Below are 26408 nucleotides of genomic sequence, written 5' to 3'. Positions count from 1 at the left end.
CAAAATGGCCGCCTAAATCCAAGATGGACGCCAGAATGAACAGCCAGTGCCAGAAAACTCCATCATAAATCCTTTATTAATAGGATTTTTTTAATGAAATTTCCAGGATTGAGTAGTGTGATGATGGACCATCATCCTAAAATCCAAGATGGCTGCCAAAATCCAAGATGGCCGCCAAAATATGCAGCCAAATTAAGCCGATTTTGATAAAAATCCCCTATTCATGGGAATTTGTAGCGAATTGTCCACGACATGCAAGATGGAGATGTGGTATAATACCCTAAATCTCAAAATCTAAAATGGCCACCAAAATCCAAGATGGCTGACAATTTTTCCAAGATGGCTACCGTCTTTTTTACAAATTCAAATGGGCTGAGCAACTTAAAAATTCCAACCAGGCTTGTGACATATCAAAATTTTCGGGGAGGAGCAGGGAATCCAGTCCATCTAGGCAGCTAAAGATATGAACCAAGCCTATAACTAACAACAGAAGAACTAAAAGATATAACTTGTGTTTCTGAAATGTTCTTTTTCAAGGTACAGATAATATCGATAAAAATCTGTAAATGCTTTTGTTTCCGTAATGTGAATTGTTTCTGTCATACGAGCCCGAATGCCACATGTCAGATCTGAAAGAGAAAAGAGCACATGGTTTAACTATGTTTAAAATTTATAAGCACATCTTGATTTGACTATGCCATGTTTCGCCCATTTCAGGTGCTCGTCAGTGCAGCTAGCCATCACTTTTTGGCTCACCGTAGGGGAGTCTATACAACACCGCAGTGTCCGTCGTCCGTCGTCGTCGTCGTCGTCGTCGTCGTTGTCCGTCGTATCCTAGTTCAAAAACAGTGGCACGTTTTTTAACCGCTAGGCCTATGAACTTAAAACTTTGTACACATGACCCCCTAGGTCAGATGACCCGTGACACTAAATTTCTGTCCGATCTGATTCTCTACTTGGCCACCAGGGGGCCAAATGTGGATATCTAAAAAGTGTGATATCTCGCTTATTAGTGACTTGTTTTCGATAAAACTTTTGTGGTAGGTACTCATAGCAAGGATACATCATATATCTTACGGGTTTTTAATTTGATCTACTTTTCAAGGTCGCAGAGGTCAAATGGCGTGAATTGGCCGTTTGAGTGTAACTATGGCACGTTTCTCAACCACCAAAGCTATGAACTTGAAACTTGGTACATATAACCCCCTATATCAGATAACCTCTGGTGCTGAATTTCAGCCTGATCTGATTCTTGACTTTGCCACCAGGGGGCCAAAACTGAAAAAGTAAGAAGTGCAATAGCCTGTTTATTAGCAAATTGTTTTTGATGAAATTTTTATGGCAGGGACCCCTAGCAAGGTTACCTCAGATGTTGCACGATTTTTCGGATTTGACGTACTTTTTAAGGTCGCAGAGGTCAAATGGCGTAAATTGGCCGTTTGAGTGTAACTATGGCACGTTTCTCAACCGCAACAGTAATGAACTTGAAACTTTGAACAAATGACCCCCTAGGTCAGTTGACCTTTTACACTGAATTTTGGTTCGTTCTGATTATTGACTTGGCCACCAGGGGGCCCAAACTCAAAACTCAAAAAGTGTGATTTCTCGCTTATTACTGATTTGTTTTTGATAAAAGTTTCATGGAAGGTACTCCCAGCAAGGATACATCACATATCTTACAGGTTTTTGATTTGACCCACCTTTCAAGTTCACAGAGGTCAAAGTTGAAAACTTTACCGTTCTTGGTACGTTTTGTCGTTGTTCAATGTAAAGAGTTTTAATTTTGTGTAATGATGCATCTAAGAAGCCACTATTTGTATGCCAAGTTTCAGCCAGATCGGAATTCAAATATGGCCGAAATTGCATGTTTTGTGAGTTTTTCCGCGTATTGTGGCAATCAAAAGGTCGTGAGTTCAAACCCCGGTCAAGGACAGCCAAAAATATTTTTATTTTTCATCTTTTCCTTTTTTCTTTTCTGAGTTCTATCTTACATTTTCTTCATTTTTTTATTCATTTGGTGCCAAAGATTGAATTAGGCGGCCATCTTGGAAATCGTTTTTTGCCGATTGCTGTAGTGTAACGAGTGATGAAATTGTTATGGTCAGGTGGATGTGTCTACATCACATATCACCCTGGTTTGTTATTTGACCTACCTGTCAGGGTCACTGAGGTCAAAGTTAAAAATATATTCACCATTGTCATACTGTAGCACTTTCTGTAACTGTCTACTAAAAATACTTACGGTGAGCACAATGGCCCCTGGCCGTTTCATTTCAATAAATGCTGGAAAAAGAAAACTACAGACATGACAGAGCAAGTGACCCAGCCTGCTAGGATGACAGAACTCTAATTTACTATAGGCCTACCATGACTGTGATTGCTACTTGTTATATATAGATGAACCAGAAAACATCCAAGATTTCATAGATATTTCGCCCAGGAAGCAGAACAAATTACAGTCAACAAAGCCAAAGGGGTAATATATGATGATGACTCATGAAAAAAGAAAGAAAAAGCATCAATGTAACAGTAACAACAGTAAAAAACTGGTTGGATAGGTCATTTGCTCTACATGCCAAATCAAGAATGTGGCCTAACTTTAATTCCTACATTTTATCAAATAGTTGCTCAGTTTTATCAATCAAAAAATGTGACTGAAAATAAATTAATATTATCAAAATCATAAAAGATGAAGTAGTTGGACGGATTTGAGGGCAATGAAAGTGACATAGTTATAACTGGACGGATATATTACTATTAGCACAAACTTTTGGACGGATTTGAGCTGAATGAAATTTGTATAAAACTAAAGTTGCATAATGTTGCAAGACAAAATCATCGGACGGATCTATTGACACAAAAAGCTGAACATTGGACTGAGTTCAATTATTGACAAATTAAATCAAAATAACACAATCAGTTGGACGGACATTTATGTAAAATTTGAAAATAAAAATATTGCTACTGCTAGGGTATAAATTGGACGGAATTCTGGGATGTTGTTTCCATGGATGGAGCTGATGTTGACTGAAATGGTACAAAGGTAGAGGTTACAATTTTTGGTAATGTGACAAGTAGGATTGGAAATTAGACTGGACCACTCCCCAATCGGAACAACAAAGTAACAGACAGATGGACAAACAGGGCATACAAATGTAAGGTGGATAAGGAAGATCTCACAGGGATGCAGATGAGGAATGTTGGCGGACAGAGATAACCTGTTATTACAGAAGTTGCACATTGTATACCTGACGGACACCGAGTGCATTTGCATCCAGTACCCGGACAACAGAAATATTGCGCAGACGTGCTACTTCTTGAGCTGTATGCAGCACCATGCCAGGATGACAATACTTAGCCTGTGATGGATGAGGCACATGGTACGGTGCATCCGTCTCAAGAAGTAGCCTATTCAGCGGGATGTTTTTGGCTACATCTGCAACATTATTACTGCGCCGGTCCCCAATGAGGGTTACCAAACCAGTTACACCAATGTGCAACTTCTGAAAATGAGCCAGGTATTTCTCTGCCAGGACCAAGCCACCAGTGAAGCAGTGCAAATGCACTGGGTGGTCTATCGGCAAATGATGCTTCATTAGCGCCAAGCATTCCTCATCAGCATTCCTGCAGTGAACAATAAGAGGCAGGTTGAGGTGACAGGCCAGTTCACACTGTTTGGCAAACACATACCCTTGACATGGGTTAGAAGCATGTGAGTGCCAGCTCTTGTCGAGCCCTGCCTCCCCAACTGCAATGACTTTTACATTGCTCACAATAATCTCCTTCATCTGTTGGAATACATCCAAATCGAACTGATCAGCCGATTTCGGATGTATTCCAACAGACCCCCAGCAATTTTTTGGCGCCAGGAGCCCAGCAATTTGATCCCAACGCCACGGATGGCAAAAATTTGCAAAACAGCCACCAAACCTTGGGGGGAGTGGCAGCCTCTCCATATTCAAACCTTTCTCTTTCATTATGTCAAGGTGACAGTGACTGTCGAAGATTCGCCCAGATTTTATGTGGGTGAATCTGCAACAGTCACGGTTACAGTTGCCGTACAAATTGGCTGAACAAATGCCCGATACCTCTACCTTGTACTTACAATCCATGGCTTCTTAACAGCTGATGATTCTTTCTCCTGCAAAAATGAAACTTAAAAGTAAATTTCGATATTTTCATAATTTAAATTACAATACAGATTATATACTTTCAGTGGGATCATCATCTGGCCTAAACTGTAAAATCAGGCAGAATGGAAAAAGACAACCAAAAAACGGACGGAGAATCTAATCCATGAGGCAAGACGCCTGAAAAATCAGGATCAACATCAGGCCAACAGTAAGACAGAATAAATCCAGAGCGGCAAAAAGCGGACACGAAATGGACGGAGAATCTAATCCATGAGGCAAGACGCCTGAAAAATCAGGATCAACATCAGGCCAACACAGAATAAATCCAGAGAAACAGAAAGTGATCAAATATCCCCTGTGAGGCAAGACGCCTTGAGGTTAATTTCCTCTTTAGGATCAACATCAGGCCTAACACATGGATAGATTGAAACCACAACGATTGAAATACTGACACTGAGACAATGAAAACACTAGTGGATTCGAAGGAGTAATGAACTGATAGATACAGGATGAAACTTCGCTAAACAAGTGGCAAATTCGGATTGCTGGAAGTGGAAGGATAGATGCAGTACACACAGGAACTGATATGACAGAACAAATGACCAGACGGCGCAGCGCGAGAGACAGTGTCATTCATAGATAATTAGAGATCCATTCTTTAATTCTTGAAGAAGAGGGAAAACATATGTGTCATCAGGATCCAAGTCGTACTTGACCAGATACTCAGTTTTTATCACATTGGTGTCACTTTCCTCCTCAACTTGAACTACAGTGGCAGAGAACCACTCGAATGGTTCTCCAGGTGAATCACGAGTTTTATGGCTGATCTTCTTGCCCTCAAGCTTGGTAGGATCTTGCAGATACAACGGCAGCTTTTCTTTATTGAGTTCGGTTATTCTTTTGTGGCGTGGTTCGGCTAATCTGGCATGAAGCTTCGACTTCTGTACGGCCATTGTTTCTTCCCGTGCGGCGGGGCTCGTTATGGTATAAGGAGTATCGGGCTCCACATACTCAAAATTTGCATTCAATTCTAGAACTTCTAATAAGTTCTTTTTTAACTCGTTTACAGTCAAGGGTTTGGAATTCCGAGTCTGGTAAAACAACTTTGCCTCACCCTTACATTTTATAACCTTTTTACGGTACTTCAACTGAGCAATCAGCGCATCTTTTGCTTTTTTTTCAGATGTTTCTGTGAATTCATCTACCATTTGGTCTACCTGCTCTTTCGTCGTCCAAACCATTCCATAATTTGCGAGGTCATACGTTAGTTTGATGCTATCATCCTGTGCCTTCATCTCACCAGCATCCTTCTTCTCTTTCCTACTCATCAAGATTTTAATCTTTTCCCTCCGAATCTGCTCTTTCCTCTCCCTATATTTCCGCCGAATATCAGGAAGCTGCTTTCTTGCCTCATCCCAGATTTGTACCTTTTCACCATCAATTTTACTACCAAGCCACTCTGATGTTTTATTGGCGGTCCAAAGGATCATTGTCTCATACAGGTCAGTATTTGCGGCGGGTTTTAGGCGGATTAGATAATCAAGGACAGCGAAGTCCCTCTCTGACACGATATTTGTCTTTGGTACTGATGCAGCTTGCTTGCGGAGAGCAACTGTGAGAGAGCCATCACTGTACTTACCACCTGGCAGATGATTTTTTGCTTGTCTCTCCAATATAAGTAAGAGAGATGAGCACATTAACTCTAACGCTTGCTGTGTCAACAAGTCCATTTGAACACTCGAGTTTTCGAAAAGGCTCCAGTACACCTCATCTTTTATCGGTGGAATATCATCGAAAATCACGAACTGTTGCAAAAGAGGAGATGCATCTTCACAGAATCTTTCCAGGCACTTCTGGAGCTGCTCCAGGTACGGATTAGTGGAAAGAATGTTGCCACCCTTCTTTAACATGCCTTCGAATGGTTGGGTCACAAGCTTGAACAGTATGTCCAGCACACGCATACCAGCAATATTGGGCATTTTGTCCAGGTCTTCTTGGACAGAATTAACAAGTCTGTTTCCCTTACCATAAACAACGAAGAACTCGGATATATCATTGCGATGATGATACAGAGCGGCAGCATGCTCATACACGATGTTAAACCGGTTGCCTTCAAACGCAGAGATGTGGCTCTTTCTGCCATTTACAGTCAAGAACGGTTGAAAAAAGCTAGCTATCCCAGCTTCATCGGAGCCGCGAGGGTGGAGCAATTTCACCGAGGTTCTAATAGAGCGCACTGGACCAGATTCAGCAGTTTGAATTGCAGCTCCCAAGTCGGGCATTTTGTCATAGGCCAGCTCTTCAAAAACATGCAGGGTCTTATCACACTCACCTGCAAAGTTCACCAGCATGTGCATTTTGCAGTAGAAGTTGCCCAACTTGATGACTTCATCTTTGCTTTCCCTCGGTAGTGAATCCCAGTTGTCAATGACACTTGGTAACAACTCTTCACGGATAGTAGCAAATTTCGCATTAAACAACGGATTGGTGGCACCTTGATCGGACATGGTGTTCTTAAAAGAAGTCATGATCTCTGCTACTCTCTTCAAACACTCTGGCTCAGATCTTTTCACTTGTAAGCAAATGTCGGACACTATAGATATGAAGTTATCCAATGTGTCTTGGGCAGAACCAGTTGCTTGTTCACGCAGGCCGAGAGATAATGTCTTACCTTCCAAAGTGGTAGCCTGGAAGTTTTGATACTTCTTTGAGAATTTAGTTGTACCATCACCATGCAAAGTGTGACCAATATTTTGCAATGGGTCAATGCAAGAAGACTCAGCTAACTCGTCCTCAAGTTGCTGGTTGATGACAACTTTTGCTTCACCAAGGATTTGCTGCATGACACCAATTGATGGTTCGCGGCCAAGCTTTTTACCGGCAAGTTTTAAAGCGCTATTGATCGACTTGGAGACATTGCGAAGACTCACCTTGCAATCTGTTACCAAGATGACAATACATTCACGGAGGGCATCTTTGAATTTGCCATTTTCAAAGACTTCAACCAGTTGTTCTTGGTCTTCTAGTAGAGCCACAGCGCGATGTAGCTCTCTATTGGCTATCTCCAAGTCTTTCTTTTCATCAATGAGTTTTAAAATAACTTCATTGTCTCTTACCTGAACTTCAGAAGGACAGGCGACCTTCAATTCTCTGGTAAGCTTGAATATTCTTGAGCGCAGCTTGGAAATTTCGGATTCATGCTCAACAATCTTGGACTTGGATTGCCCAAGGACCAATTCCTTCTCCATCAGAAAACTTTCCTTCTCTGCAACTTGACGGCGCAGTGTGTCAATAATTTGCTTCTGTTGTTCTAATTGGCTTTTACAATTATCAAGAGAAACAATGCGGCGGGACAGCTTTTTTAAGGTAAGATTTTTTTCTGACAAATACTTATCCTTTGATTCTTTGTTTTTGGCACTCTGGTATTTCAAGGATAGGAGGGTTTGATTTTCAGTCAGAATTTCAAAATTTTGCGCTCTCACTTCAGTGTGATGGACTGACAATGCATTGAACTTCAAAGACAAGTTCTCCCTATCCGCTTGGGACTTAAGCTTAACTGCTAGCGCCTGATCACGAGCAGCTTCAAGTTGGATGACTTCTAATTCTTTCATAGATTGATCTTGTTCCATTTCTTTCAATTTTCTTTTCAAACCCCTAACCTGAATAGCATTCTGTCGGTTACATTACGAATGCAGTCACCGTTTGCATCGGTACCTGCAGGCCTACTTACAGAAGCCGTAGGTTCAATGCCTTTGGCGACAGGGACGGCAAACAATCTCGCAAAAAACTCATCCTTGTCCTTCTTGTTTTTGACTATTTTCATGCGAAAGTCAAATTCTACTTTCTGTATTTTACTAGAAAGAGTTCTTGATTTGGAGTCATCGGTGCAGTACGATTTAAATTGAGGATACGCCTCAGTAAAGAGCGCCACAAGTGTGATATAACCATTTGGTCTTTGCCTGTCACCAGAGGAGTTCCAACGCTCCCAAATCTTATATGCTTCACCATAGGTAGCCATGACCAATATCAGAGAGAAGAGTAGCTGAAGAGAGGAGATGACAGATGAGAAAAGCAACAGATAACAGATATTTCAATACAATATGAATAGGACAAGGAGGAAGTGAAGAAAAAATACAATTACAATTTTTTCACTGAATTTTCGCTACAAAAGCTAAATATTCACAACAGTCAAACGTAAGAAGTGTCCAGAAGGGACTTGGGTAACTGTCACTAGCTAAAAAAAGATTGAAAAACCTTCAAAACCTTACAGAAACCTTCCCAAACGATATCAAAACATTGGAAACAGCTGACCAGAGAAGCTTAATTTAATTGACGAAGTACCCGGATGTTGAGAAAAATGGCCGTGCGCTCCACGCGGCAGGGTTGGAACTAATTTGGATTTTAAAATTGTTTTTTCCGCGGGAACTGTCAAACTTTTTTTTAAAGAACTGTTCACGATATCAATAATGACCACTTAATTCTTCTTATTATCACTTCTATGAAGTTTCATGCAGGACGAACATATGATTATACGAGCTACCAAAACTTTGAAACGTCTAAAATCGGGAAATATTGAGCAAAATCGGCACAAGTTTCTGCCAACCTCAAAAGTTTGACAAGCAGAGGTCATTTCCGTTGAAATAATTTATAAAGGTCACGTACCCATTAGCGGAAAAGGCGCCAAAGTTTTGAGTAGCAAGTGACAGGTAGCCACGCCCCCATGCCGCGCTTATTTGCATATCATTATGGCGGTCGCAAAGATCGAAGCCGCGGCGAAAGTTGTGCGTAATTTGTAATTTCTCAGCAAATAGTGAATGAATTTCGTTGAAATTTGAAAGAATGAAAGATTAGATACCTGGTTACCTTGGGTCTTCTTGGTTTCTTCATACATCAACAATAAAACACCGAAATTAATCGATCTTCTACAATTAGGTGAAATTTTTTGAGTCATTTTTCGTGCATGACGCTAAAATTCGCCGACGGGACGTGAAAAGTCACGTGACCTGAACACCCTAGTATTATGTGTGACTGGGCTGATTTTATTCTTGACTAACCATGTTTCACACTGAAAAAAAGTTGAAGGTCAAAGGATGATGTATAGACCCTCAGTGTATCACAGAAAATGGGTAACATGCAGATGTCACAATTACTGTCCTTCTTTTTAAGGGCAATGGTATATAAAAACCAAGAACGAAAGTATAACAACAGCTCTAACAACAATAAATTTATTTATAATATCTCCATGATAAATAAACTAACACAGGTGACAAGCGAATCCAAGCCCTGATACAGCTCTACTGTAACAAATAAGAAACAACAGTATTTATTGACACTTTATCATGGAACAACCCTTCTGTTATTGTCTGCCACTAGTTTTGTCTCTGCATGCCTCTTGCTGATGCCCTGTGTGCCACACCAGGAGGTGGTTTCGTTTCCTGTCTGATGGATTTGATGAAACTGTGGATGGAGACCATAAATATTAGCTGACTCCAAGTATGATATGAATAGACACTTTGCCATGGTAACGGCCAAACTGTTGTTATAAGTAATAGCCGCATTGCCAACAATCGTTTTTTAGCTCAGCTGACAAGCTGAGCTATTCATATGAGTAAATGGTAGAATGAATGTCCGTCTGTCTGTCTGTCTGTCTGTCCGTTAAACAGGCACGTTTCAAAACTATGGCGGATAGGCGATAGATTTTCCCTCTGAGGCGTTTAGACCCTTCAGGACTCCTGAATAGACCAAATGTGGGTCCGGCAGGATGAGCGGTTTGGCCACTAGATGGCACGGAGCGAAATGTTCCAAAAACTTTTCCAGCAGCTGATTTCTCCTAATTCTTTAAGTTGGGGATCATGAATCAAATCTAATCTTATAGAGCAAAGCTTTCTCTTTCATTATCAATAGGCGTGGTTCATGAATTTCTCACCAGGTGGTGTTACTGGCAAAATTTAGTGAGCACCCCCCAAGAAGAGCATTTTAAATTTCGCGCAAGTTATCCCACGTGCAGCGAACGTCACGTCTCGGAGTCTGCGCAGTTCAGACGTAAGGAGACCATGCCATGGAATAGATCGCGTTCTGTCAATTCGGAGGTAAGTTCTCATTAAATGCACAATTTCATAGGCGATAATATTTGGCTGCTTGTGTTATTGCATGTTGATGACATTAGGGAAGGCTTGGATTGTTTAATTGGATGTGATTAATTTGAAATAGTTCGTCGACGATCGTTGAAAAACGATCTGCGAAATGCAGCTTGGTCTGAGAAACGATGTCAAAGTCCGGCTTTAAGTCCTGGATTACTCAACAAATAACTCTTGTCACATAGCAGAACTAATGTGAATAAACAAGACAATAATAAACATCGTTCTGATATCATCGGGTAAGGTTGCCAATGTACATAAACAGTGTAATTGAGGATCGACTCCGGCGATTTGAAATGTCAACAAACAATAAATGCGATAGCTGATACACACTGACGGTACATGCACACTGTACATAGCACAATGCTTCAAACGGGGCCGATTCATCACTCTTATCACAATGTATTCTCAATGAACTTCCTTGATCATTCGGCCCTAGCGCCTTATCAGTTGTTGTTGGCCTTGTATTTGATATAAAACTTGGCTAGTTTAGCTATCTATCAAAATTAAAATGTTATCTCCTCATCGTGTTTTGCAGGAATGATCTGCACTACACTACTGGCATACTGCAGCTGCATTTGAACATATTTGGTGACCACATCACAGATGACCAAGACTAGAGAGAGGATCGAGCTATGACTTTGCACATCCCATCGACTTCGGTCTTCATCAGTGCAATCATCAGAAGAGCCAGTCTATTTTAGTATTCAAGTATTTCATTCTGTAATACTTACCTCAAAATTGACTAAATAAAGAAAACCGCATGTGGCAGTTGGGTAAAAAAATCAAGTCTATCTGTTTAAAGTTTTTACTTGCTATCAACATTTCAATGGTGGCATTCTGCTAAGGTTTGTAAGAGTTTCACTTGACTTAAGCAGGGTGTACACTCGTAAAATATTAGCAACATTTTACCAACATTTTTACAACAATTTTGCAACAAGCCCTTCAAGGCCCTGTGTACACTAGCAACAAAATTGCAACAAATTAGCAACATTTTTACAACATGTTGGTAAATTGTTGCAAACTTTTTAGTGGGAACAAAGGGAAATAGGTATTTTGGAGGGAAAATGGATGATTCCAAGGAGAGAAGATGTGTTTTGAGTGCTTCTGCAGCAATTTTAGCTGTCATTGTTGAGAGACTGAAGAGGCGGCGAAATAACCAAAGAGAATATGGACCAGGCCCTGGATCAAAATGAGGGTGTGACAAGACCACTAATGAATATTCATAGGTTGGAGGGTCGAGGCCTATCAATTAGACGTGTGCATGTTTTTAACTCTCAAGTACATATTTGGAGAGGTATTGAAAAAATATTTGTTGTGGCAAGTCTACAGATATAAAGAAATTATTTGATGAAAAAATTAATTTCGAATTTTGCTTATTGGGTAATAGGGGGCGTGTTTTGAGTTTTTTCTGCCAGTTGGCTGAAAAGAGTGGAAATATCAAAGTCTGTCTAATTTGTCGGTTATCAAAAAATTTCCGTGGTCAATCACCATTTTATTTTTCACCATTTACTTGCCCGACTGTCCGGAATAACATAATCTAAATTTCAGATTCACAACACCACGCGTTCTTTGATGCGTCGCGGTCAAACATTGACAATTTAACTGCTAAAAGGCTTAAAAAATCAATTGTGGTCTTGTCTCCATTTACACTACATGTTGGGTCAATATAGTGAAAAATTTGAATGTGCTCAAATCACTCTAATTCATTTAGAATATTGTATTGCTGATGATTTAAGGTCAAAACAAGCTAAAATAATGAGAAAAAAACTTAATTTGACCCAAATAAGAGTCAACCTAACCCCGGTCTAAGTTCGGTTTCATTTTTACAAGTCTTGTTGTGTTGCCATTCATTTTGTAATTTCTTTGAAACTACTTAGGCCTTGATTCTGAAAGTTGTGCCCTAAGCAGCAAAGATATTCCTAAATTACATCCTAAATTTTCAGCTCCATAGCTTGCTTATTCTGGCCAGGGCAGGTCTTTGGTGCTGTTGGCTGCAAAATCATGACTTTTTGTCGCTTTTGTCCTCTTTCGTCGCTTTGGCACAGTTGTACCACTCTTTGAAATGTCTCTCATTTCTCCAAAAATGTCCAGATATGACTTTCCTTTGTTGGAGAGTTGTGGGATGTCATCTACATTAGTTTGAAAAAAATCTCAAAATGTTAACCCCTGAAATGTACCTTCATTGAGACAAGACCACTAATGAATATTCATAGGTTGGAGGGTCGAGGCCTATCAATTAGACGTGTGTATGTTTTGAACTCTCAAGTACATATTTGGAGAGGTATTGAAAAAATATTTGTTGTGGCAAGTCTACAGATATAAAGAAATTATTTGATGAAAAAATTAATTTCGAATTTTGCTAATTGGGTAATAGGGGGCGTGTTTTGAGTTTTTTCTGCCAGTTGGCTGAAAAGAGTGGAAATATCAAAGTCTGTCTAATTTGTCGATTATCAAAAAATTTCCGTGGTCAATCACCATTTTATTTTTCACCATTTACTTGCCCGACTGTCCGGAATAACATAATCTAAATTTCAGATTCACAACACCACGCGTTCTTTGATGCGTCGCGGTCAAACATTGACAATTTAACTGCTAAAAGGCTTAAAAAATCAATTGTGGTCTTGTCTCGGGTGGATCATGGGGCATACCACTGCCTGTTAAAGGAGTTGCGGCTGACTGACAAGCCGTCATACAAAAACTTCCTGCGAATGGATGAAACTTCTAGAAAAGGTTTCATCACCCTACGAAGCAAGACACTCACTTGAGAGTTGCTATACCTGCTTCTTGTTCAAGTCACATGACCTCAGGTAGATCACATGACGCAAATCCTATTTCTGATTGGCTGAAGAGTTTGCAACATTTTTACAACATGCAACAAAGAATTGCATTGCATTTAATTTGCAACAATTTTACAACAATTTTACAACAATTTTACAACATGTTGTAAATGTAAGACGCGTTTTGCTCTGTACACACTACGCAACATTTGTTGCAACTGGAAATGTTGTAAAAATGTTGCTAATATTTTACTAGTGTACACAGGCCTTTAGGCAATAATAGAGTTGGGTAGAGCATTTTGTTAATGTTACCCTTTTAGTTAGGGAAACTGGTGCCTTCTGCATTAGGTGGACCCTACTTGCTCATCTGTCAGACCAGCCTCACACGTCGGCAGTAGAGTTTAAGGTCCAGTCTGCGAGATTTACCCATTTCTACCCAGCCAAAAGCGGGTGATTGGGCTAGTCTCTCCATGTGATTCAATTCGCATGGATTCTTTTGTCCTGTGCTGAAAGGTTCCCTCCACAAGGGCAGACTACATCCGGTGGCACTAAAATATGGAAGAAAGACAGAAGACGACCAATTTGCGAAAAGGATCATCATCATCATCATCATGGTAACAGCTGAGGATGAATCATGTTGCTGTGTGTAGAATTGATGGTCCAATATAGGTTAGGTTATCTGTTTGCGCACACATTGCAAGGGTGGAGCTTGCTTGAAGTAGATTGCGCCAGTCTACCGTAATTCACTGTTACACATCCAGAAGCTAATATCCTCAGGCTTTGAGTCCTTAGTTTAGTAGAGTTTGACGAGTAATGTAATATATACGAACAACGCAGCAACAACTCAGCTGAGCGCCAGGCCCTTGGGCCTCTTGTTTGTTTCCTAATCTATTCTCTCTCAATCTCGACTAGTTTACAAGTATCATACCATAATTGCTGGGATCCAATTTTTCCCTGATCAAAAGTATCAAGCAACAGAGTTGGCGTTGGCACGAAAAAGACAATCAAATGGTGGTACATGTAGTTCAAATCAAATCCAGGAAAACACTGATGTTGAAATTGGTAACAGGACATTTTCTCATGCTTGTTGAAGCAAAATTGTGTCTGCTTTCTTCAGATGCAGGACTTTTAGTTAAAATGTATTATTTTTCATTATATTGTAGGTTCAGAAGCAACTAAATGAATTCATGAAGGATCCAACCCAGGAAAAATACAGATTTCAGCCAATGGATAAAACATGCAGGGCATTGGTGTAAGTTTTGCCTAAAATATTTTGCTGTTTCTCAATTCGATACATTGCAAGATCCTGTCATTGTAAACATTTGCCGTTGTTTATAGCTGACCCTACCTAAACTCCCCTGACTGTAATTCCTCATCGCTTTGATTTTGCACTCCATAAAACCATGATATTTATACAGATCTAGTGATAATTTCAGGTATAAATCCCTGTTCTGATAAAAGCGATTTCCATGTCCGGAATCAAGAATTAAGAAGCCTTTAGGCGTCAAAATTTCAATTGCTGCAGGCGGATTGACTGGAGGGTGTAGAGTCAAGTGGGGCAATTGTTAACATGGTCGACATGTTGCGGTGTGCATAGTTCAGGGTTCGCGCTAGCCCCTCGCCACGTCGCCAACGGCGAATTCAACAGCGATTCAACAGCAGTCTTTTTGGCTCACCAGTACGGTGAGTCTATACAACACCGCAGTGTCCGTCGTCCGACGTATCCTATTTCAAAAACAGTGGCACGTTTTTGAACCCCTAGGGCTATGGACTCAAAACTTTGTATGCATAACCCGCTACGTCAGATGACCTTTGACACTGAATTTCGGTCCAGTCTAATTCTTGACTTGGCCACCAGGGGGCCAAAACTGAAAACATAAATAGTGTGATATCTCACTTATAAGTGATTTGTTTTTGATGAAATTTTTAATGTAGGTACTTCTAGCAAGGATATATCACATATCGTACGGGTTTTTTATTTGACCTACTGTACAAGGTCACAGAGGTCAAATAGCGTAAATTTGCCATTTTAGTGTAATTATGGCATGTTTCTTAACCACTAAAGCTATGAACTTAAAATTTGGTACACATGACTCCCTACGTCATTTAACCTCGGACACCAAATTTCGATCTGATCTGGTACTCAACTTTGCCACCAGGAGGCCAAAACTAAAATAGGTAAAAAGTGCAATATCTCCTTTATAAGACCATATCCACAACTCCGTGGATATGGTCTATTGTTTTTACTGAGCCGATCGCCAGGACCCGAGGGATGTGGTTTTCGACACGTATCACCGAAACTGCCACGCGGAACGACCTGAAATTTGGTTAGGTTACGTTTCATAACCTGCTAACGAACAACGTGTACTATATTTTTGCAGCCGTTGCTTGCTTTTTTAGTTTTCGGGTGATTTTTGGTGAAAATCGCCGGTTCTGAACCGTTCCGGTAATAGCACTGCCTCCCGCGTTTTTACCGATTAGGCAAGTTGCTCAACGTTGATCTGTCCCAACCTGAACAGGTGGGAGGATACCCGCTACATGGAAGAGCCAACAGACATTTCATCTACGCATTCTAGACTGGGTGAGTGTGATTTTTTCGTGATTGTAATCGCCCTCAAATTTGTGTTGAAACACTGCATCAGACAAAATTAACTCATCAGAGGTCAAGAAAAGGATCTTAAGAATATATATTCGCTGTTAGTTTGGGTGATTATAGGGAGCACGTTCATCTTTTGAGGCAAACTTGTCATCCGAAAGTTTCCAGATCCCCGCAATGGCGGATATACATTCATCAAAAAAATTACGAATTCGGGCAAGTTTCATCAAACTGTGCGCCTTAAACACCTAAGAATGTCTGAAAATCACCCAGACTCTACACATGAGATATACCTTCACTGAAAATAATTGCTAAAACCTTGCTTAACGTGTCGCGAGTGCGGAAAGCAACAGTTTTGGAGATCGTTTTTCTGTACATTCTGCTCACTCCTGTAGAAATGTACAGTAAAGCACGTATACACGTGCAGTGTACTGTAAATGGACACACGAATGTACACACCTTCTGAAAATATTGTCAGCAAAGGTGATAAGTGTTTGTTCTGAATTATGACAATGAAATTCATAGACTATTAGCAGGTAGTCAGTGTCTGTTGGTCTGAATAATGAATGATAAAACTTCTGGTGAAGTTAAAATATTTCCTCGCTCTGTTTTACAGCCTGACGCAGTGACGGGGATGATCAGCATCTGTTCTGTTCTGCGACCGCATCAGTCACGGATAATAGGAGCCTTGACCACGAGGAGCTGATGAGGCAAAGTCGTATAACCGTCTTAACCTTGACATCGGTGCAGTGCTGAATTTGCCGTCCGAAGACAAACCAGTATAATATTCCAGCCTTATTTCGTTCTTTTCACTGTAATACTTTTACTTCAAAAAGACTGAATAAATAAACCTACTGTGGCAGTTAGTTTAAAAAGATATTATTGCATTTTACGTTTTTACTCTTAGTGCTGATCGGTCATACCCCTTAGGCCTGGCCGTAACCTTGCATACTGGTTGTCTCGATGCCGTATGCTATGACCATGTATATATCTACTGGACTGGTTTGTTGCACCATGTCGAAGGAATTTTATGTAGAGATCAAGACACTTCCCTCACATCACAATCTACACCTCAAAAGAATGGTTGTAAAAATCCTTGCCATGATTCCCGGTTGCCCCTATGTTGTGACCATGCATGCATCAATGGCCTGGGATGTTGCAACCTACACTTCAAAGGAATGCGAAGTCTAAATCGCATTTATTTTTTGTCCCCAGGTTGTGACTTTCCTAACAGCAATTGCAGACCATATCCCTGGTGATAGTGTTTTGTCATCTTAAAAATGAGCACCAGGACAAAGCACCAAAAACCTGCAACTTAAGATCAGATCAGAAGTTACCTACGTGGTGCCAGTACCCACAAGTGCATGATTGACACCTAGATCATTTGAAGAAAAAATTGGCAGCAGAACCATGTGTGCATGGAGGGAGGTATTATAATATAAATACTGTGGAGACGCAATGTATTATTGGTCGTCCCAACATTGGGAGCTTTCATCCCCACCAGCCATATCAGATGGCCAACTGGTTTCCCTCACTCGACCAGAAAACTCATCAAAAGATACGAAAGATGTTGAGATTCAGATTACATTTGCTTGTTGTCTGCTGGATTCTGACCATCCATATGCTGAGTTGTTGCAGTCCCAGAACCATCGCTAATTCTAGTATTTATGATGCACCTACTGTCACAACCTAATTCAGCTGGTTATTCAGGTTATCTGGTTATATCCTGGTGCAAACCTAATTTCTCAACATGACAAAATACTTTCACCAGGGATATGGTCTGCAATTTGCTGTTAGGCGAATTGCCCAATACTAGTTAGTGACTTGTTTTTGATGATACTGTTATGGTACTTACTCCAAGCAACGATACATCACATGTCATACCGACTTTGGTTTGACCTTTATACTATACATGTACAATGTTCCTTAAAACCAGGATGAATTCCAAAGAACCAAATATCTATACGGTGAGCACAATGGCCCCTGGTTGTTTCATTTAAAATCTGTGTCAGCTACAGAACAAAGGGGGACTACAGGCAGGTTAAATTGGCCATCTCAGGGTAACCATTATGCACAGTAATGGTACTGGGTCCTAAATATATTCCTGTTACAAGCTTGAATAGTTTTGACGAACTGTAAGGTGAAAGAGACCCCTATTGGCAACTCTTGTAACATTATCTTGCCTACATAGCTGCTGCCAATAGAGTCCCTTTAACTCTTTCAGCCCTAGCCGATTTTGACGCAACAACATTACTTCCAGATCCTACCCGATTTTCGGGAAAAATCAGGATTTCGGAAATTTATTAAAAAAAACCTACCACCCCTATCACTAATTGCTGGGCACCATCAGAAAGGTCTTGATCTCTACCTTACAGTGATATATAGATTATAATTATCAATGAATTGGGTTTTTTTCTGAGTCTCTTCAATTTTGCCATTTTTTGTCTTCAATTTTTTTTTCGAAGAATTGGCAGAAGCAAGTTCCATCGCAATAAAAATTATTTCCTTGAAAATTTCTTGAATTATTCCTTATAAACTGATACTAGTGATAAGGAACTAGTATAGAAAACAAAGAAAAATGTCCAAAACGATTCAGAATGATATATACAAAAATAGAAAGAAATAAAGGAAAAATTGCTGGAATATAATGGCTAGGACTGTCACGTAATCCTTGCAAATCTGATTCAACACCCACGCCCCCCCTGTGGACGGTAACCAAACCAAAAATCGTCTGTGATTTTTTACTTGAAGCCTAGAAGTCTATTGGTTTGATTGGCAACCTGAAGATGGCGCCCCAATCGCATTTGAGATCGTCAATGATGAACTAGAAACTGGTTTCGGCGTCACCGTGTATATGCGAGTGCAGGATTTGGGAATTGTTTAGATATCCGTGTATACACGGTCATAGGGCTGAAAGAGTTAACACGGCATAGGTTTTGGCCCCCTTGACGAACCATTCAGTTATAAGTTTACTGTTTATTATTAGTTTTAACTGTCAGCACATGGCGGCCCTAGCCAAAAAATGGCTGCTGCAGCAAATGGGTTAAGGGTCTCATTTCTGCTGTAATGTGCGACTTTACACGCAGGAAATTCTTTTTGCAAATTCAGCACACCCTATTACCCAAAACAACTGTTTTCCCATTGCCCGCTATCTGTCAAACGGATACTATTTTCTAGCAACATTTTCATGACTCGGCCAACGGCCTACTGTCAGGATACATCATATGTCATACAGGTTTCCCATTTGAAACTTTCCCAGTTAATTCCTCTTAGTCAATACCACGTAGCCATGCTAGGTTTACCTGAACATACCCTACAGGTGCAGGATGTAGACTTTACTATCTACCTGGGTGAAAAGCATTTTACTTAACACTCATTTCAAGAGTACATAACATGATGGAAGAATTTGAATTACCTCCTTGCAGTTAAAGAACTGATGCCATTAGTTAAAAGATGATATACACAGGCACTTATCACAAGAGGGGCTGAGTGTTCTAACAAGAAGCACAATTGGAATTCCTGAAAGAATCTCTCGAACAGGGATTGCTTTTCATGTGTTGTTAATTTTCTACTAGCCCTGGCCAGACTCTATTAGCACAACTCTCAGTCAAAGTTAAACTGGTGAGGTCAACAGCCCTTGACTGTTTTGTTTTCAAAGTTGCTGAAGTGAATTGTTGATTGGATATAACTGTGGCACATACCGCCTACCAAGTTTGATGCAAGGAGCACAACAGCCCCTGCCTGTTTCATTGAACCGTATTGTATTGCTTCTATTTTTCCGGGAGTGTATCCATCCTTTTGCTCATGCAATGTGATAGTAGCATGCACAGCAAATTGGCAAATCGTATGGAAGACAAACCAGCATATCGAAATCCTTGAAGAGTGGGGAAATTTATAGGCTGATATCTGATGGTGAAATTGTTGTCTAACTTAACCAATTACCAATTTTGTTTAAAACTATTTTTCAGACATGAAATGGCTGAAGTTGCAGGACTGGCATCTTTCTCTTTTGGACAAGATGAAATTGACAGATATGTCATGCTGTGGAAAAAAGTGAGCATTTACAAGGGGTTCCTGGAACAGTTTATTCAGGTGACTCTGAACACCAAAACTAATATGTCATTTCCTGGAACTCGAAGTCCCGTAGACAACACTGGTAATACCAGCTTACTTGGAAAAACATAATCCTATTCAGCATAATCGTATTTTACATAATCAGGAGTGCGTATTATTTCCATGCCCGCGGTAAATATTCTGACAGCTGATTATAACGAAGTGTGTTTCACTCACTTCATTCAAAAGTTTGGCTGACATACTTGGGATTAACCCATATGGGGGCACCTACGGAGTACGCCGTAGCCTTTTAAAAAGCTGAAAACTGGCACCTACGGCTAATTCCGTATGTTATTTGAATCACCCGCCACAATGGGGAATCCCCATAACGTCATCACTTATCACAGTGCAGCCGTGAAGAATGAACATATGCATATTTTCTCGCCATTGTGTGTTCGATTTCGTCTTTTTTTATGTATTTTGGGGGGTTTGTGTATAGGTTTTCTGAGGGAGGGATCAGACCAGCTATGGAGGATGCACATGAAACATGAATTATAAAATCCAGTATAGGGAATAGGGGCTAGTTTATGACTTTTTTTGATAGTATATCATCTCTAGTTTCAATCTAGAGTACTGTAGTGCGTGTTGGTCAATGTTTGTGGTTGTGAGGGGTAATTTCGGTGACTGACCTCCCCTGGGCCCTTTTTGGTGAATAAGTCCCTTTTTAGTGGGTGCTTGCCTCCATATGGGTTAAGCACATATGGTAGATCTTTGAGAAATGTAGATCATGAGAAGCAACAAATATTTAGAAGTCCTGTCAAAAAATATTTGCCCATTTTGCGAAATCAGGCAATATCAATGCTTATTCCACAGTAAACTCCCCAACTCATCTGTAAATTTCTTCTCTACAGAAAGGAAATTGTCAAAAACCTGGAACTGTTATGTTAAGAATAATGTAGAATCGTAGTTTATCGCCTGTCTACCAGGATGGGTTCATAGTTTATCACCTGTCTTCCAGGATAGGAAATAATTGATGGTCCCCTTTAACCTCGTTCTCATGCTGAATGGTAATGTAGCAACAGTGTATACTGGGTTAGGGATTGTTTCTTGTGCTGAGGTTGAAGATTATGTAAAATGCGATTATGCTATATAGGATTATGCTTTTTAGCTCACCTCTTAGCAGAGGTGAGCTTATCCCATACCGTGGCGTCCGTCGTCCGTCGTCGTCGTCGTCGTCGTCGTCGTCGTCGTCGTCGTCGTCGTCGTCGTCGTCGTCCGTCGTCCGTTAGCAGGGCACGTTTCGTAACTGTTAGAGCTATTGAGTTGAAACTTGGTACACATGTACCCTTATGTAATGACACCTTGGAGACCAAGTTTCGGTCCGATTCGTTTCATAGTTTGGCCACCAGGGGGCCAAACGTTAAAAGTGAAAATATGCAATATCTCCCTTAATAGTAGTCGGGAAATTTTGAAAAAAATATGGTAGGTACTTCTAGCAAAGGTGCATCATATATCCTCCGGGTTTTTGATTTGACCTCCTTTTCAAGGTCACAGAGGTCAAATGGTGTAAATTGGCCGTTAGGATGTAACGATGGCACGTTTCTAAACTGCAATGACTATTGATACCAAATTTGGTACACATTTACCCCTTAGTCAGGTGATCTCAGGGACCGAAGTTTGGTCCAATATGATATACCACTTGACCACCAGGGGGCAAAATCCAAAAACCTTAAAAATGTGATTATTCCTTAACTTCTTGCCCGATTGCCACCAATTTGATATCATGGGTACATCTAACCACCATACAGTATATGTCACACAGGTTTTTAATTTGACCTTCTTGTCAAGGTCACAGAGGTCAAATGGCGTAAATTTGCCGTCAGGCCGTAACAATGGCACGTTTCTTAACTGCAATGACTATTGATCACAAATTAAGTACACATGTACCCCTTGGTCAGGTGATCTTAGGTACCGAAGTTTGGTGCGATCTGATTTGCCGTTTGGCCTCCAGGGAGGGGGCCAAATCCTAAATTCTTCAAAATGCCATTATTCCTAGTAATGACTTGCCCGTTTGGCACCAATTTTATATCATAGGTACATCTAATTCTAACAACCATTCAATGTGTCACCCGGGTCTTCTTTGATTTGACCTACTTTTCAAGGTCACAGAGGTCGAATGTACTGTAAATTGGCCATTTTGGGGAAATTGTAATTGCTTGGACCTACATCAAACCTAACACTACATGACACAATACCATGCTCTTTATCCATCTTTCCTCCACATGAGGTGAGCACAATGGCCCTGGCCATTTCATTAGCTCACCTCTGGGGAGCTTATACAATACCGTGGCGTCCGTCGTCCATCACCGCTAGGGCTAGATGGCCAAATCTCATTGTGATGGTAGCTTTGGGCAGTATGCCCAGACAATTTCTTCTTTTTCGCAATATGACCTACTTTCTGACCTTCAGGCGGCCATCTTGGAAATAGTTTTTTGCCATTTTGAAGCTAATGGTTGTACGTAGAGTGACAACATTTTTATAGTGGGTGTATGTAATAAGGTTTAATGACATATCAGCCAGGTTTTTGATTTGACGTACTTTTCAAGGTCGTAGAGGTCAAAGTTCACTAAATCACCGAGGTGTACGTTTCGTTTCTATTTGAGCTAGAAGGTTCTAAACTTGTGAGGACATAATCTAGGGAGCCTCTTTTCTACCCCAAAAATTTGTCCCGCTCGGACTTCAAATATGGACGCCAGGCGGCCATCTTGAAAATTAAACAAAGTCGCATTCAAACCAAATTTCATGTGATTGTATATCTATGTACTCTTTACAACATCCTTGATTTTCAGTCAAATCGATCGACCAATATGGCCGCCAGGCCGCCATCTTGAAAATTAAACAAAGTCCTATTATTCCGAAACTAATGATCGGATTGCAACCAAACTTCATGTGATTATGTATCTATGTACTCTTATCAATATCCATTATTTTCAGTCAAATCCCATGACAAATATGGCCGCCAGGCCGCCATCTTGAAAATCCAATGAAGTCCTATTACTCCTAAACAGTTTTACAGATGTCAACCAATTTCCATGTGACATGTACACTCTTCAATAACCCTAAAATTCAGTCAACTTTTAATTAAAATGCTATACTTAGATGGTACTGGTAATTTTCTTTTGTGCCATTGAGCCGAAAAGAATAATATTATTCAATGGAATCAAAACTGGTGAAACTAGCCAGGAACTATTCTCCCCATATCCACTGCAAATGACATGTAATACATTACCCGAGGTTAGCACATTTAATTCCAGTTAGAGACCATTTAATTCCAGTTAGCCAGTAATACCAAACAAAACATGCAAACAAAGCCGAACTTTCACTACACTCAAATTTGATATGCAGGTCACTCCACTAGCACATTTCACTGCTTTCCTTAATATATTGCAGGAGTATGCTCCTACAGATGATGAGTTGCTTTCCTACAGGCGTGGGGAGGAGTGGACGCCAGAAAAAGCCAAAGAAATTGCAGAGGAAAGAGAAAGAGACAAATTACAAGAGGAGGAAAATATGCGTCAGAAACCTAAGACAAAAGTTGTCCCCGTTTCTAATTATAAAGATAAATATGAACACTTGATAGGGAAGGTTGCTGCAAAGGATGCAGCAAAGCTAGCAATGGCTAATAAACAGTATGGATTTGGTAAGTCAAAGTGGATTTTTTATACCCCAACAAAAATCTATGGCAATATATCATGGCCTGTGCATGGGTGTGAGTTTACTTTCCACTTTCCGTGGATCATCAGACGATCTCTTTGGTTGAGCGGTCGCATATTTTATTAAGATGAGTGACTAGGATAAGTTCCTTTCAAAAATTGCAGCGTTCTGATATTCAAAATTGCCACCACACGGGGCAGCCATCTAGAATTTGGTTACGTCAAATTGGGGGATAACATCAGATCTGATCAAGCCAATTGTTTTGTGTGTGTGACGGTGTGTGATGGAAATCATCATGGCAATGTTCCTAACAAAAATTGTGCCATCTGATAATCAGTAAAATTGACATGACAGCCTGCTTTAATTTGGTTTCTGTCGATTTGGTTTGACTTTTGATCTGATTGAGGCAATTTTTGTACCACCTTGCTCCGCCAAGTGGAAGAGGGATAAGATACCCTCTATCTGTATCTCTATTCATCAGTTCATCAGTCAGTCGGTCCGGTCCGTCTGTCTATGTTACCATCCGTCCATTGAACTCGTTTTTTGGAGCCTATCTCCGTAACCATAAATGCTAGGCATTTCATCTCTGGGCATCCTCTTGCAAAGAGGGCCTACACGACTTCTCCTTACGCATGTTTCAAACCCTGTTGAATTCCGCGCTATTTCCTAAGGTGGCCGCGAAAGAAAACGTTTTGCTCAATCAGAGCATCGCATTATGATATCAAGCCAACCTGTACAGCATGTGTGATTTCATACATCTAATACACTACAACTGTGTACAAAATTGTTACTGTAACCAAGGTTGAGGTAGACAAAAATTATCAGCATGGTGGATGAAGCTCGATTCGAAAATGCGAGACTGCATTCGCAGTCTCAAAACGGGTCATTGTGGGCACAAGATGTTTGTAAGTCTCACAAAATATCTTCCTCCCATTATTCTGCAAAGCCTCCACACTGCAAAAGCGGCATGGCTGCATATACATTCCAGAAAGAACAAGATTTGGACAGTGAAAATATGCAGAAAGATTGGTCGGTAAAAATATAAATTCATGGAATCCCCAAGGCTTGATTGGGGGAACGTTTACGAAGACGTTGTGTCATGTCACGTTACAGTAATGTAAAAGTGTCGGAGCTGCAATGTATCGTGACGTGATGACGGCCAACATTATATTATGTAAACGTTGTTCCCAAACAAGTGCATGAATCTATAGTCAATGAGAAACAGCTCAACAGTCCAGCTTCACATTTGCTCACACTGCTGTTGGTTTGTGGATTGTCTGTGCTTGTTACTTTAAAAGGAATGTTATGATTTATACATCACTCTTCTTTATTTTCAGTGTCGAGTGAAAATAAACGAGACCGTCGAACAATAGAGCAAGTAATGGCCGACAATAAAGCCAAGAGACAAAAAGTGGATGGGCCAGAAGAATTGACTGATCAAACAGGAGCATCTGCTGGGTCAGAGCTTCAGTAATGAGATTCGACCACAGAAACTGCTGTTCAATCTTATGAGTTACAGCCTTTCTTCATGGAACACAAATTGGTGTCTGTGTGGCAGAGATGATGCCAGTAGCTTTTGGCAGATTCCTCCAGAAAGGATCAGGGCCCGGGGAGAGTGATCGCTACTGGGGACCTTTTGATTCGTGCTGGGGACAGCTTAGCCCATTATACAGGGTGGTCCCAAAAAAACGCACAAGTATACTTCCACTACTCAGAGCCCAAAACCACTGGTATGAATGGATAATGAATCTTTCTAGAAGAAAATACAACCAAGAAGACTCAATACGGTTCAGTAGCTTTACCGTCACAGCCATTTTTGTGAAGCAAGGTCGAACAATCAAGAGCATACACAACAGCGTCGCCTTGTAACTGACAAAAGGTTATCCTGTGCCGGGATCCTGTGGAAAGGTCAAACAAAAATGAAGTACAGACCAATGTCATAAATGAAAATCAAACTTTATTTTTAAACTTAACAACTTATCATCTTATGGCACAGCTAGGCTACTAGTAATCCATTTGGCATCAGTCCCAATTTACATCACCAATTGTGTCTCAAAGCTCAGTTTGTAATGCGTCCTTCAACATGTCCTCCTCCTTGTTGAGGCCGACATGATATGGAGACTTAGTTTCACTGAGAAACTTAACTTTGTAGGAGAGAAGAAAAACAAGAACAACTTCTTTCGTGTGACGACGTTCGGAGAAGGCGCGTAATCTTTTTCCACCCTCCTTTATTAGTAGTACAGGAGGGTTTGATACATGACCTTAGTACAGATGGCAGCACGTTACGGTGCAATTGATGGTATTTAAAGGGACAGTATAGACAGATGAAGTTTACATTCCAACACCCCCACTTAAACTTTATGATGTAAAGCAACCATGAGATTGAGAGTCTATACACACGATAAACAATAAACTTGCAAACCCTACACACGATAAACAAGAAACTTGCAAACCCTACAAGTTGCCATAGATGAGAGTCAAATAAGAAAATGCCTGAATAAGAAAAACAATTACCAGACACAATGCCACAGTAGCCATAAGTTGTGTGACTTTTAGAATCCTGAGATAGCCTTGACAAACTTCTGTAACTTATACCTTGAAACTGGCTTTGTGAACATGTCAGCAACATTGTCTTCTGATGGAATATAGACAAGTTGTAGCAACCCATTTTTGACTTCAGACCGTACAAAATGGTACTTGATGTCCACATGTTTCGTTCTCTGGTGATGAACGGGGTTTTGAGCTAAAGCGATCGCTCCCCGATTGTCATAATGCATACAAACTTGTTCAAGTTTCTTCCCAGTCATACTCGGGTACAATTGCAACAGAAATTTTGCTTCTTGGGTAGCAGTAGCGAGTGCCATGTATTCCGCTTCACAAGTTGACAAAGCAACGGTTTGTTGCTTCTTGCTTTTCCATGAGACCAGTGGCCCCTCAGAAGAAAGTTGAAACCCATAGCCAGAAATGCTACGTCGGTCCTCGCTGGAACTTCCCC

At 40.6% G+C, this 26408-nt stretch overlaps 1 protein-coding gene across 1 annotated transcript in view; it reads left to right on the top strand.

Annotated features, from left to right (window-relative positions):
- Positions 1 to 26076, top strand: part of LOC135497026 (sperm-associated antigen 7-like) — a 69568-nt gene extending 43492 nt beyond the window's left edge. Inside the window, exons 3-6 of the mRNA XM_064786683.1 lie at positions 14214 to 14302; positions 19615 to 19699; positions 23150 to 23399; positions 24751 to 26076. Coding sequence (XP_064642753.1) covers positions 14214 to 14302; positions 19615 to 19699; positions 23150 to 23399; positions 24751 to 24887 — 561 coding nt within the window. The 3' untranslated portion in view covers positions 24888 to 26076. The remainder of the gene's footprint in view (positions 1 to 14213; positions 14303 to 19614; positions 19700 to 23149; positions 23400 to 24750) is intronic.
- The last annotated feature ends 332 nt before the right edge of the window (positions 26077 to 26408 follow it).

The sequence above is a fragment of the Lineus longissimus genome, chromosome 12, assembly GCF_910592395.1.
Source record: "Lineus longissimus chromosome 12, tnLinLong1.2, whole genome shotgun sequence".
Classification (NCBI taxonomy): Eukaryota; Metazoa; Nemertea; class Pilidiophora; order Heteronemertea; family Lineidae; genus Lineus; species Lineus longissimus.
Note: the sequence above shows the minus strand (reverse complement) of the source record. Positions and strands in the feature narration are given on the sequence as shown.